Below are 12873 nucleotides of genomic sequence, written 5' to 3'. Positions count from 1 at the left end.
TGAAATGGACTTTATTAAAAATGTATATCAATTGAAATTAAATAAATGCATTAGGTTTATGAACATTTTAAAAATCATGTTAGATAAATATCTAATATTATACATACAAATTGATTAATATTGGTTTTTAACTGGACAATTGACCAAAGTCAAAGCGATAATCTTTTGTATATACTTGCCTTCTCCTTCTCTTATAGACATTACTTCATCAGATTCAGCGAGGTAGCTTCCTAAAGCAACAAAGTGTTTTGGCTCCTCTTGTTTAATCTCTAGTTTTATGTCTACAGGCTGAAACAAGAAAGAAATGGTATATAAAAATGACAGCGATGATACCAACAAGTTTGTATTAAGAATATTAAGTGTGATGAGGAGGATTACAGTGATAAAAGAAAACATATACTTCAAATGATATATAAATAATTAAATTATCGACAAACCTTTTCATCTTTTTGGAGTTGAATTTGCTGCTCCGTTGTTACTGTAACATCAGGTTTTTCTTCTTCAACCACTGTGGTTATAACCTCAACAGTTTCTTTTGCTGTGAGTCTAGTAACCTCTACGTGTGCTTCAACTGTCTGAGTGACCTCAATATGTTCTTCACTCTGTAGAAAATAATACTATTATATATCTATTTATACATACATATGTACATATATATATATTGATTGATTGTTATTTAACAGAACATTACTTATAAAGTTACTCTATATCTGTAAAACAAGATGTATATCTTCAGAAGAGGAAACACTACCTCAACTGTATGCTATATATTTATTGTACCAAATGTATTTATGCAAGTGTGAATAAATGATGAAAATTAAATAATGCTCATATCATACCAGTGGAGCTGCCTCAGATACTGACAAGTCAACAGACACTTCCTCCTCGGATTTCACAGCATCAGGTGTCTCAGTCACAGTAAGACTTACTTCTATTAATGAAGACCAATAAAACAATAGTAAAGTAGAGCATGTTTGAAGGAAGGGATCATTTAGTAATCCTGAAATGTTTAAATACCTTTTAATGATGTATTTATTTTCCTACAGTTTCATGTTGTGAATTTGTCAACAATAAACATTTGCATAAGAAATCCTATATCTTATTACCTAAATACAATGGTCTAAATCCAATAAACAATATTACAGTATAATATCAAACTAGTTTTTACGATAAAATAATGTACTATTCTACTATTAAACAATTAAGCCAACCTTTTTCAGAAACATGTTTAGTTCCATCAAAAACAATTAGTTCCTCACTTTTTTCGGTTAACATTACTTGCTTGTCAGGATTTTGGTTTTTGTAAATTTCTTCAGAAAACTGAGTTCTTAATTCAGTTCTTTCTGTTGGCATTATTGTTAGAATTTCTTTACTGAAATCTTGTTGTGCTGAAGGCTTTATCGGTTCATCAGGAATAGTTTCTACTTCTTTAGTAAGATCAGTCTTACGTGATGTTGACATTAATTTAATTTTAAATTGATCGCCAGCTGGCTGAATGACCACCTCACTACCAGGCATCTCAACATGATATCCAAGATCAGTGCTTTCTTCAGAGTTCAGTTTTATGCTTTTCTCACTTTGATGTGTGGGTTGCTGTATTTCAACTTCCTTAGTTAAGTTACTTCCAGACATTGGTAATTCTAGTTCAATTTGATCTCTAACCAGCTGAATATCCGATTCCGAATCAGAATCTGGCATTTCGACATGGTACTTCAGTTCAGCACTTTTTCCAGCGTTAATATCCACATTGCTTTCACTTTGATACACAGGCTGTTGTATTCTAGCTTCTTCTTTAGTAATTTCAGTTTTATATGTTGGCAATTCTAATTCAATTTTAACTTGATCTCCAACTGGCTGAATAATTACCGGTAACTCACTATCAGGCAGCTGAATTTGGTATTTGAGTTCAGTTTTTTCTTCAAAATTCATATCCATCCTACCTTCATTCATATATGTCTGTTGTGTACTAGTTTCCTGTATTGAACACTGTGTCTCATCATTTTCCTCTGGTTCGGTCAAAACTGTATTTGCAACATTTGGTACTTCTGAACATGTTGTTGTGACTATTTCAAGTGGTACATCGATAGATTGCACTTCTTCATTTGGTGCATCCATATTTAGTTCACTTTGTTTTGTACCATGATCAAGTGCAGTGTCTGTAATAGCAAAGAGTTCTTTACTGGTCTTCACTGTATTAACCGTCAAACTTTCTGATATTTCAGTTAATCCTTCTTCTTTAACACCTCCTTTATTTAGATATTTTGGTAAATCCTCAATGTTATTCTTAGTATTTGGAACACCAATATCAGTCTCTGCATTTTTAATGACAGCAGGGTGTTTTACAATGACTGCATTTTGTGGATTCTCTTCAGAAACTTCTGTGAACCTGGCCATGACTTCATTAGATTCACCAATAAATTGAAATTGTTGTTCAGGCATATCTAATTGCATTTCATTTTGCTTAGTGCCGTGTTGGAAATGTAGTTGGGTTGTCTCTGTGGCATTGTTGGAAGATTCCTCTGGTAAAATATCTAATACAGTTTCATCCAATGATATTGCTGTTCGTTTTTCCAATAGCTTCTGGGCATCACCACCATCATCCTCATCGTCATCACAAGGCTGTAATGAATGTATCTCTAAATAATGCTGGACTTTATCTACTGTGGGCAAATACATTTCGATCACATCAATGGGATAAGGATCTACAATGATTACTTTTTGTGTAAGCTCTTTGAGAACTTCTGAAAACTTGGCCATCACCTCTTCTCGTTGTGCCTCAATATTTTCCACCTGTTCTTCATGCGATTCTAAGTAAAACTCATGCTTTTCGGTTACTTGTGGAGGATTTGGCTCAAATTGTGATTTGCCCTGTTGAAGAACAATCTTTTCTTTTGTAACTCTGGGTACTGTATCACATGTTGGAAGTTCCAAAGAATCTTCTTCATTACCTGTACCAGTGTCTGTGTCTACGTACAGCTCAATTTGTCTGTTAGTATCTAGAATGTCATCAGGCTGATCCAAGTAGTTTTCAGGTTTGTTTATAACAACGTCAAGGTCTCCCTTGTGTTTTATTGACAAGCTTAAAGAACTTTCCTCTACATTATCTTTACTTTCTAAGTCATGATCAACACAGGTATCACCTACATTATTTGCAATGTCCACAATACATTGACTAAGGAGCTCTTCAGCATATTTAGAAATGTGTTCAGGAACTTCAGATTTAACAGTACCAAAATCCACTTTACTTGGCTTAGATACGTCTGTGGGTATGTCCACTTCAAGGACAACATTTTCTTCTGGATAAGTTTCATCTTCTTCAATATCTTCTTTTAAATCATTTACAACTTCCTCTTCTGCGATCATTTTGCAGTCATCAGAAATGTTGTTCCTTCCAGATTCCAACAGTTGCTTATAATAAACCTCTGGTACTCTTTTACTATTGTCAAATGATTCTAATTGTTCAACATCTGACTCAAGTTCATCTTCAATTTGTAAAGAATCTTCTTCAATAAATAATTCTACATCAATAGATTCACTTGTTGAATCAGAATATTCAGAATCAACTATTTTGTGGAGAATAATTGAGTCTTCATTTGCGAATGAAACAGTTTTCCTAATTTTCTTTTTCTCTTTTAATGCTGGTGTCGATTCCTTGATAGTATCCTCAGGTTTACTTGTTGTTAGAGCATCTTGCACTATTTCCCTCTCTTTTGTTGGTATTTCATCCTCCACAATCAGCATGTCTTCTTCACTTAAAAGTTCTTGTGTGAAAGAATCTTTCTCATTTGGTTCTTCTTTTTTAGCTGTATCTAATGTATCTTGATGTTTATCAGATGTAAAATCACTAGGAAAAAATTCAGCATAGTCTGTCCCACTCTCAAATTCACTGATGTCTCCAATATCAGTTTCATTTCTGTCTGTTGAAGTCATGATAGAGGAAATTTCTGGTTCACCTGTTAGTTCATCTGCTGATTGGTCTTCCTTTTGAGAACATTCTAACCATCAAAAATATTGGTATTGATAATTTATTTAGTATCCACTCATATGCGTATTAGGAATGTAGAAAGTCAGCGAAAGCATGATGGTGCAAATATTTTCATGCTTTTGGTTCATTCTTCTATTGTATGCCTTTTATTTTACTAAACTACTTTTAGAAAATCATAGTGATAGCTAGTCTAAAAATGTGAATGTCTACAGTATAAAGTAACTAATAACTATAATCACTATTTAAAATAATTTACAAGAAGTATAAGAAACTATTTCATAAGTAGATGACATACATAAAAACTGTAGCATATGAAACATTCCATTGCAACATTTTCATTAATATTCAGCTTTAAATATGATTTCAGAATTGTTTATCTACAGTTGTGAACTACATACTATACAGTGCAATGAAATGTTAGAAAACTCAATCAGCAGTACATGATAGGAAGGATAGTTAAATATGTTTAAATGAAAAACATCAATACAATATTTTGAAACTTTAAAAATAAAAATGAATTATACTCATTTATAAAGTGTTAATTAAAAAAATGAATTTAATTTCTTATAGTACATGATGAAAATTAAAAGCTGTGCTTTATGATTGATTGAATGTTAAATCGCCCAATGATGGCTATGGACAACATATATGTCAATTCAACACTACCCAATCATACCAGCTCCATTTTATTAATGTTATTAAATTGTTTAATTTTCTTGTGTAATTTAACGCAAAAAATTGTCAAATTGGCTGCCAGGCAATGGTTTTTAGTGAAATTTAACCATTTTTTTTGTCATTTTATAAGTGAAAACGAGTTATAAGTGATTAACTTTATTAAAACTACAAAATAACATATTCAAAGTCAGATATAATTAATCTTCATTTTTCATGTTTTTTGAGGACAATACATCTTTAAGCTCAATCTACACTATCAAACTTTATGTTACAAAAAAAAGTGATTTGCCCATATATGGACATGATGTCATGTCGCTGCCATATTTGTGCATATCACTACCATATTTGGGCACATCACACTTTTTTTTTTCAAACAAATTAGATAGTGTAGACAGATCTTTAGACCTCTATTTGCAATTGGAGGATCCGCTAGTTATACTTGAAGGCAAAAAGAACGTACCTTCAACAAAGAGTTGTCCCATAGTTGTGGCTTCACCAAGGTGGTTAACAGCTTTGCATGTATAATCACCTTCATCTTCTGGAATAATTTCCAGTATGTGTAATTGACAAATACCTTCATCAGTATGTTTTACAATATATTCAGGTTCATCTTTAATTTCATTCCCGTCAACGTACCAAGTGACCTATGTAAAAAAAAATTGAAGATAATGTTCTTATTAATTGTTAAAAGAGAAATTAAAATAAAATCATGGATCTGATTGTGTGCAGAGTATAAAATTACAAAGAGCAGCAATCTATTGTGGAGTGTAGAATTAGTTTAGGTTTTTCCTATTGTTATCCAGGTTATTGTATTCTGTTATGATTGCTAAATAAATATTGTTCTTATTCAATTTGAAAGAAGACTAAGAATATTCAATCGAAAAAAGAGGATATTATACCTTAGGCCTAGGTACACCAGCAACTGAACACTGAAAGAAGACAGATTCTCCATCAACTGCAATTGACTTCTGTTCAAGTTCCTTAGTAAAGTAAGGAGCACATTCCTCAACCTCTGGAACTAGTGACAGTTCTGAGACCTCTGATATTGGTGCTTCCTCAACCTACATATGTACAAGTAAAAAGTAGGTTTGCATAACCAAAAGCAACATATTTTGCAGTTTAATTTCAACGTTGCATACATTGTGCCAAACGAAAACCAGTAAATATTTGTCAGGCCAACTATACTGTAAATTATATTAAGTTTATGTTTGTAATGTTAAATGAGAGTCAAATATGATGTGAAGCAAAGGCCTACGCTTGTGATTATAAAGTCAACACTATTTTCACCTGAAAGTGTAACTCTGATTGGACAAATTCTTCTGTGACCTTTGGCTTCTTTGGTACAAACTGAATTAGGCTGGCTGATATCTCAACTGGTGGCTGTATCTCAATGACTGGTATCTCATGAATCGGTTCCTCTTTCTGTACTGGTTGTGGTTCTCCTGCGACAGGACCTTCCTCAGATTCTTCTGTAGACATTTACAAAAACAATAACACACATGGGTTCTATATACAGATACAGTCTGTACAGTATAAGTATGAAACAAAATACTTGAAATTTTCTACAAAAAATATAATTTTTTTTACCAGTGACATTAAGTTTAGCTTCACAAACTGCAATTCCAACAGGATTAGTTGCTTCACAGATGTAGATTCCACAATCATCTATAAAAACATCTAATATTTCCAAAACATGGTATTTTCCATCAAAGCGAATTTTGAAGTCAGAAGAAGCCTAAAGGAAAAAACATGTATTTCAATTTAATTCATATACACCATGATGTAGTAGTAGTAATATTCATCATTGCTTAGTCGAAATAATGGTAATTTTGTTAGATGTGTGTTACTTACTTCCAGTTCTTGCTCATCCTTCAGCCATCTGATACTGATAGGTGAACTACCTGTTAGTTGAACTTCAAAGCGAACATTATTTCCTTCAACAACATCTATATCCTCCAATGCAGTGATAAATCGGGGAGGCTGCATGGTAACTTCCACCTTTGCTTTTGGTTGTGCTGCTTGTGGTAAGGTCAACTGGTGAGTTGGGCTAAATTGTACTGCTGTGGTCTCAACTGGTTGAACTTCTGGTTCTTTCTTCTTTGGCTCAGTTGCCTCTAATGCAACTGGTTGTACAGCTGGAACTGCTTCCTGTACAGGTTCAGCCAACTCAAGTACTGCAGTCTGCTCTTGTGGTACTGCTTCTTTCTTTATTTCTGCAGCGGGTTGGACTTCTGGTTTCGCTTTGTTCTCAGGTTCTACAACCTCTAGTACAACTGCTTGTACTTCAGTTTCTGTTTTACCTTTGGCCACTTGCACTACAACTGGCTTTACTTCCTGTTCGGGTTCAAGCAATTCCACTACAACTGGTTGCACTTCTGGCTCTGCTTCTTTTGCAGATGCGTCCACTACAACTGGTTGCACTTCTGCCTCTGCTTCTGTTGCAGATGCTGCCACGTCCACTACAACTGGTTTCACTTCTGGCTCTGCTTCTTTTGCAGATGCTGCCAAATCAACTACAACTGGTTGCAATTCTGATTCTACTTCTTTTGCAGATTCTGCCACTTCCACTACAACTGGTTGCACTTCTGGCTTTGCTACTTTTGCAGATGCTGCCACTTCCACTACAACTGGTTGCAATTCTGGTTCTACTTCTTTTGCAGATGCTGCCAATTCCACTACAACTGTTTTCACTTCTGGCTCTGCTTCTTTTGCAGATGCTGCCAAATCCACTACAACTGGTTCCAATTCTGGTTTTACTTCTTTTGCAGATTCTGCCACTTCCACTAAAACTGGTTGCACTTCTGGCTCTACTTCTTTTGCAGATGCTGCCAATTTCACTAAAACTGGTTTCACTTCTGGCCCTACTTCTTTTGCAGATGCTGCCAATTCCACTACAACTGGTTGCAATTCTGGCTCTGCCTCTTTTGCAGATTCTGCCCCTTCAACTAAAACTGGTTGCAATTCTACCTCAACTTCTTTTTTCAGTTCAGCTACCTGCAGTATTACTTCTTCCTTCTCAGGAGCTAAATCAACAATTAAAATTACATTATTTCAGATATAATCTGCAATTTTGGAAATTTGAGTATTGAAGAGTACCTTTGGTTAAAAGATGGCTGGAATATACCATACTCAAACTTCTAAAAATCGAACTACATATGTGAGCCATGACAAAAAGCCAAAATCAATTATTATAATTATATTATACTAATAAAGTGATATGATGCTGGCTTTATTCTATATCTATGTTATAATATTCATTTTCTAGAATACATTTATGGCTAATCACACTCTGTAATGCATTCATGAGCACTTTATGCAGTGCATCATTCTGTGGTTGCCTATATCTAAATAATGTGAAAGTTAAATAGAATGATAGCAATGAGAAAGAATAACAATTGGTGGAACTTTAATCAATCTGAAACAATCTACAACTAAAGAGATTTCAAGATAAGAACTTGCTAGTCTAAGTTTTACTCTACATTAATTTGATGACGTACTGTATAGTATCGATAACTACAAAAGGAAACAAAATTAAATAATCACTATTAAAAACAAACATGCAACGATCTATTTATTCACACAATTTTTTTGTTAATACATGCAAGATTCAAATGACGCAAACTGGCAAGGTTTTATAAACTTTCGAAGCATTGTATTTGCAATAAAGTACAGGCATTCAAATGTTATACCCAGCAGGTTCAGTGTAGCAGAGGTGTGTGCCTCTCCATGTATGTTGGTAGCTCTACACTCAAAAACCTTCTCATCTTCATCAGTCGCACTTAGAATAAGGAGCATAGATGTTCCATCATTATTATTAAGGATGAAGTATCCGTCACCACACAATGGTTGTCCATCTTTGAACCACTTGACTGATGGTTGTGGATTTCCGGTTACTTGGCATTCAAATCTCACTTCTGTACCTTTATGTGCTTGAACCATCTGTAGTTCCTGAATAAATACAGGACTTATTTGATGGTCCTTGTCATCATGCACATCTTCTTTTACAGGTACTATATCTGTTGGTTTCTCCTCTGATAGCTTTTCAGTGTCATCCAGAGATGTCACAACAGGTTGTTGGGTACCACTTTGTTCTGTAAAAAAATAAATATATATTAAATAGTAATGTACATACAAGTAGATATAATATATATTGTTCAGATCTCAGTTAAGTAAAAAAAAGGTAAAAAAATATACAATATAATTTTGTATATGGATAGAACAGTATACAGTCAAATATTGCTATTGCTAATACAGTGCCAGAACCTAAACAAAAAATCTTTTGTTTGACAAAAAATAAGTAATTTTGTAGCACAGTGCATAAAAAGGGAATTTGTCTTTAAAAAAATGACACAGCTAATATCTATGAATGTGCGGTATTTGTATGCGTGAAAGGGTAAATTAATTTAGTTTGTGAATATGAGATATGAACTGTTTGCATTACTGTGTACTAAATGACAGAAGAAAGTGTTGTATACAAAATAGTGCAAGTGAAACTCATTGTGATATTTTACAACTGATGGAAGTAAGGTTCATTCCAGTTAATCTTGGTGTGAAGGATAAACTTTATTCTGGTGTTCTTAAAATCAAACTGTACTCCAACCTTTAAGCTCTTCTTCTAGTGACAATGTTTTTATGTTGCTACAGCTTTCACCATCTGCCTCGGTAGTAGCCATTTCAGAATTATCCACTTTACATAAGTTGCTTGTTGGGCATACATTGGAATTCTTCAAGAGCAAGCTTTCAGTGTCAATAATTAGGCTACCAAAAGTAGAAACTTCACAATCATTTTCAACAGTGCGACACTCGTATGTTCCTTCATCAGTTTCAACAATAGGGTAAATAACCAAAAAGCAATATCCATTGGACTCATTGATCATGATATATCTATCATTGATTGTTAACAAATTACCATCTTTAAACCACTTTACAGAACTTGATGGACTGGCAATTACCTGACATTCAAAACAAGCAGTACCTCCCACTTTACTTCTACAGTTATCAAGTTCTTTACAAAATTCCAACTGTTTTATGTTATTTTCTTGGAAATCCATATTTGTGCCTAGTGATTTAGGACAAACATAAGGTTGGCCAATAGATCCACTTTGAAAATATTCTTCTAACATAGACTCATCTTTAATTACAACATTTTCAAATGTAGAATCTTTTTCGGATATACATGTTTGATTTTCAGCTAAATCAACAAAGATTTTTTGTGAAGATGCATTAATATCTGGATATGTGTTATGGTTCTCTAAATATGGGTTAAGTTCAGGTTGAGAGGAAACATGAACAGCTTCATTGGTATCTTTGGTAGCAAGTTGTTCATTATTTTCAGTTAGTCTATCATCATGTTCATCATCAAAACTGTCTACAACTATTTTTGGTAGTTCAATTGGTAGTGAAGAACATGTTGCAAGTTTTTCAGATTTTCTTATCAGCGATGGTTTATGTTGGGACTTTTCAAAAACCTTCAAAGTTGCAAAACTAGATGCATTGCCCATTGGATGTGAAGCTCTGCACTGAATTATTCCTTGATCACTTAGCTTTACAGGTGTTATAACCAAAACAGCTTGATCATTCCTATGAATACCGACAAATCTATCACCTGAAACTAATTTACCATCTACAAGCCATTCAATTGTTGGTTTGGGATAGCCTATAACTCTACATTCAGCCCGGACAGTACCACCAATTTCAGCTTCAACTTTAAGTGGAAGTGTTTTGAGAAATGCGATAGGTTCAAAATCTTTTTCCATTATATCATACATTTCTTCTTTGCATGTTTCATTTTTATATTTTAAAATGTCTTCAGTAGTGTAATGCTTCAAGACAGTTGTGGTATGAACATTCAAATCTTCAACATTAAGCTTTGTTGTCGCAATTGCTACACCATGGCTATTGACTGCTTTACATTCATATGTTCCATTATCCCCAACACTTATTTTGTTTATCTTCAGTTCAATTAACCCTTGTCCATGGTGGCTAACGTGAAATCTTTCACCAGCAACCGGCCTACCATTTTTAAACCACTGAATGGTGGGATTTGGATTACCAACGACATGGGCAATTAGATTTACACTTTTACCAGAGGAACAAAAAACAGGAGCTAACTGTTGGACAAAGCATGGCACTGAAACACAAGTTTCTGGTTTGTCATTCTGAATAGAAGGAAATTGAATTGAATCTATAATGTCTAGATGCATGCCACCTGTCTTTGCTGTGGAAGGTTGTTGTAGCTCTAGTTGTTCACATGTTGGCAATGACAACGCTTTCTGCTTTCGTTCTGAAGCAGAGAATACTTTCTTGCTTCGAAGAACTGAGAAAATGTTACAGTTTTTTATAAGTAAATTTTATCTTTAATTTAGCTATCAACTGTGTTAACAAAAGGCTGATTATATTTTAAAATATGTGAATAATTGAGAAAAGTAGTTTATGTTTATTGTAATAGTATACTTTACTTTATTTTGAATTTTAATTTTAACAATAAATATATCTGGGTTATTGTATGCATGTAGCAAAGATCACAGGTAAAAGAAATCAGTAAATTCAATAAATACACTTAAAACAATTTACGTACACATAATAATTGTAAATATTAAAACAAAATACTGACCTTCAATTATGACTTCACAATATGTAGATACATTTCCAGCAATATTAGTAGCTGTACATCTAAATTCTGTGTCATCTTCTTCTTCTACAGGACTAATTCGTAGTACAGCAGTACCATCCTTAATTGATTTTTCGTACCTTGTATCATCTTTCGATAACAAACTTCCATTTCTGTACCATTGTATATCTGTCTCTAGAGAACTTTGAATTTGACATTGTAGAGTAACAATATCGCCAATGTATGTTTCAACATCATTTAAACCCTTTAAAATCTCAGGTTTTGTCTGAGACTCAACTAGAGACATTACTGGTTGGAGTGTTTCTTTAGCTTTCATGGGGTGAGATTTAGGACATTCTTTAGAAACTATTTCAACTGGTGTTTGGAGGGATTGTTCCAGAGCATTTTGATCAGATGGCATTACTGTTGACTCAGTTACTTGTGGAAATTTAACAGGTTTTGTTACTTCTGTAACTGTAAAGTCATCTATAATTTCTTTGACATTTTCAATGATTTCTGGTTTGGATATATCAAATTTCATATCAACAGGAGAAAAATTCTCTATTTTTCCGACATATTTTAGTGGTTCCTTAACTGCAACTTCTTTTGAAGGCATAAATTTATCAAAATCAATGGGAAGGTATTCAACTGGGGCTACTGAAAAATCTACTTCTGGCATTTCCCCTTGAAGTATTTGTTCAGGCTGTAATTCAATTTCTGATTTTTTGATGGGCTGGATTTTGGTAACCAAGGAGGACAACTCATTGATTGCCTCTAATAGCTGAAGTTTAGAGTCTGCACCATCACTTTCAACATGTACATCATCTTTCAGTGGTTTCATGATTATAGGGTGCTCATAAATATCTTGTTGTACCTCAGAAGATACTGCTATTTCTGATGGAAGATGTTCTATGTTTTCAATAGGTTCTGGTTTGCTAATGTGAAACTTCATATCACTTGGAGAAAATTCCCCAACAAAATCAGGATAACTTTGTTCTTCTTCCACTGCAGATTCCTGTAAAGGCAATATTTTACCAAAATCAATTGAAATATGTTCCCCAGGTTCAAAAGAAAAATCTAATACTGGCATTTCTCCTTCAAGAACTTGTTCAGGCCCCAGTTCAAGTTCTTCATTTTTAGCAGGTTTCATTGTTATTGAAAAATATTTAATATCAGTTATTTCAGGTTTTTCGTTTTCTATGTCTTTATCTGGAGTTGCAGTTTCTATAGTTGTATCTATAATCCCATCTGTAACCAGTTCAGTATCAACAACTTCCATTATTTTAAAGTGCTCTTTTGGTTCATCTTTTAGTGGCTTCATTTGTTCTGAATTTACATCCTCATCAATTTCTTTAGGTTCCAATGGCAATGAATCCATGAATTTTTGTAGCATATTTTCACGTGGTAGACCTAAATCTTGTTTAGGTTCTTCTAATACATCCGTTATTTCTTTGGTGGTGGTGGTGGTGGTAGTTGTTGTACATTTTGTTACCTCTTGAACCAAACCAAAATCATCATTAATAACTTTTACCTCTGTATCTTTAGTTAACTCAAGGATAATATTTGTATCTAGTTGTTTGTTTTTAGCTTCATCCTTAATTCC

At 33.7% G+C, this 12873-nt stretch overlaps 1 protein-coding gene across 18 annotated transcripts in view; it reads right to left on the bottom strand.

The window, feature by feature from the left end:
* The window catches only part of LOC140040437 (uncharacterized), a 159769-nt gene that overhangs the window by 88715 nt on the left and 58181 nt on the right, over window positions 1-12873 (bottom strand). For 13 of the 18 annotated variants that reach the window (XM_072086376.1, XM_072086364.1, XM_072086369.1 and 10 more), the window contains 12 exons: window positions 11274-12872; window positions 9261-10976; window positions 8350-8751; window positions 6512-7683; window positions 6248-6395; window positions 5948-6129; window positions 5560-5721; window positions 5121-5304; window positions 1212-3995; window positions 840-931; window positions 438-602; window positions 180-288 (listed from right to left, as the gene is read on the bottom strand). In XM_072086376.1, the coding sequence (XP_071942477.1) occupies window positions 180-288; window positions 438-602; window positions 840-931; window positions 1212-3995; window positions 5121-5304; window positions 5560-5721; window positions 5948-6129; window positions 6248-6395; window positions 6512-7683; window positions 8350-8751; window positions 9261-10976; window positions 11274-12872 (8715 nt within the window). The remainder of the gene's footprint in view (window positions 1-179; window positions 289-437; window positions 603-839; window positions 932-1211; window positions 3996-5120; window positions 5305-5559; window positions 5722-5947; window positions 6130-6247; window positions 6396-6511; window positions 7684-8349; window positions 8752-9260; window positions 10977-11273; window position 12873) is intronic. The other 5 variants (XM_072086365.1, XM_072086379.1, XM_072086378.1 and 2 more) reach the window with 5 other exon arrangements.

The sequence above is a fragment of the Antedon mediterranea genome, chromosome 2 (assembly GCF_964355755.1).
Source record: "Antedon mediterranea chromosome 2, ecAntMedi1.1, whole genome shotgun sequence".
NCBI classification, from domain to species: domain Eukaryota; kingdom Metazoa; phylum Echinodermata; class Crinoidea; order Comatulida; family Antedonidae; genus Antedon; species Antedon mediterranea.
Note: the sequence above shows the minus strand (reverse complement) of the source record. Positions and strands in the feature narration are given on the sequence as shown.